This window comes from Perkinsus marinus (genome assembly GCF_000006405.1).
Source record: "Perkinsus marinus ATCC 50983 genomic scaffold scf_1104296947564, whole genome shotgun sequence".
Lineage (NCBI taxonomy): Eukaryota > Perkinsozoa > Perkinsida > Perkinsidae > Perkinsus > Perkinsus marinus.
This window is the reverse complement of record NW_003210581.1, coordinates 2,200-3,845: the sequence shown is the minus strand read 5'-3', so window position 1 is coordinate 3,845 and position 1,646 is coordinate 2,200. Positions and strand designations below refer to the sequence as shown.

The window sequence follows — 1,646 nt, the reverse complement described above, 5'->3', positions numbered from 1 at the left end:
AGTGGTCCTGTCACTAGCACTACTACTGCCTCAACTAGTGGTCCTGTGACTAGCACTACTACTGCCTCAACTAGTGGTCCTGTGACTAGCACTACTACTGTTGCCTCAACTAGTGGTCCTGTCACTAGCACTACTACTGCTTCATTTAGTGGTGCTGTGACTAGTACTACTACTGCCTCAACTAGTGGTCCTGTCACTAGCACTACTACTGCCTCAACTAGTGGTCCTGTGACTAGCGCTACTACTGTTTCAACTAGTGGTCCTGTGACTAGCACTACTACTGCCTCAACTAGTGATCCTGTGACTAGCACTACTACTGTTTCAACTAGTGGTCCTGTGACTAGCACTACTACGGTTTCACCTAGTGGTCCTGTGACTAGCACTACTACGGTTTCAACTAGTGGTCCTGTGACTAGCGCTACTACTGTTTCAACTAGTGGTCCTGTGACTAGCACTACTACTGCCTCAACTAGTGATCCTGTGACTAGCACTACTACTGTTTCAACTAGTGGTCCTGTGACTAGCACTACTACTGTTGCCTCAACTAGTGGTCCTGTCACTAGCACTACTACTGCCTCAACTAGTGGTCCTGTGACTAGCGCTACTACTGTTTCAACTAGTGGTCCTGTGACTAGCACTACTACTGCCTCAACTAGTGATCCTGTGACTAGCACTACTACTGTCTCAACTAGTGGTCCTGTTACTAGCACTACTACCGCCTCAACTAGTGGTCCTGTGACTAGCACTACTACTGTTTCAACTAGTGGTCCTGTGACTAGCACTACTACGGTTTCAACTAGTGGTCCTGTGACTAGCGCTACTACTGTTTCAACTAGTGGTCCTGTGACTAGCACTACTACTGCCTCAACTAGTGATCCTGTGACTAGCACTACTACTGTTTCAACTAGTGGTCCTGTGACTAGCACTACTACGGTTTCACCTAGTGGTCCTGTGACTAGCACTACTACGGTTTCAACTAGTGGTCCTGTGACTAGCGCTACTACTGTTTCAACTAGTGGTCCTGTGACTAGCACTACTACTGCCTCAACTAGTGATCCTGTGACTAGCACTACTACGGTTTCAACTAGTGGTCCTGTGACTAGCGCTACTACTGTTTCAACTAGTGGTCCTGTGACTAGCACTACTACTGCCTCAACTAGTGATCCTGTGACTAGCACTACTACTGTTTCAACTAGTGGTCCTGTGACTAGCACTACTACGGTTTCACCTAGTGGTCCTGTGACTAGCACTACTACGGTTTCAACTAGTGGTCCTGTGACTAGCGCTACTACTGTTTCAACTAGTGGTCCTGTGACTAGCACTAATACATCCTCTTCATCTGGCCAGTGTTCGGGTGACTTCTGCGTTGCTGATAGGACGGCGTTCCCTAACCTCCTCCCGGTGGGCCAAATAACTACCGAGTCCTTCAGTTTCACTGACTATGGTGCATGGTACCTAGCTGGTTACTCTAGTGATGATGGTATCCGTATGCTTTGGAGACTCCAATGCAACCAATGGCTACCTGTTGCCGAGAAGACTATTTCTAATATCGAGGCTTCGGGCAACGATATGTTCGTGTTTGGCATCAGCGAGGGTGACGTTGGTGTTTTTTTTACCCGAAGAACAACAATGCTTATCGTATAATA

At 47.5% G+C, this 1,646-nt stretch overlaps 1 protein-coding gene across 1 annotated transcript; it reads left to right on the top strand.

Moving 5' to 3' along the window:
* Window positions 1–1,376: 1,376 nt before the first annotated feature.
* Window positions 1,377–1,594, top strand: Pmar_PMAR019032 (hypothetical protein; the record flags this gene model as incomplete). Its single annotated transcript, XM_002779356.1, has 1 exon — window positions 1,377–1,594. A coding segment is annotated over one exon (218 nt), but the record flags the coding sequence as incomplete, so codon positions are not given.
* Between the last annotated feature and the right edge of the window lie 52 nt (window positions 1,595–1,646).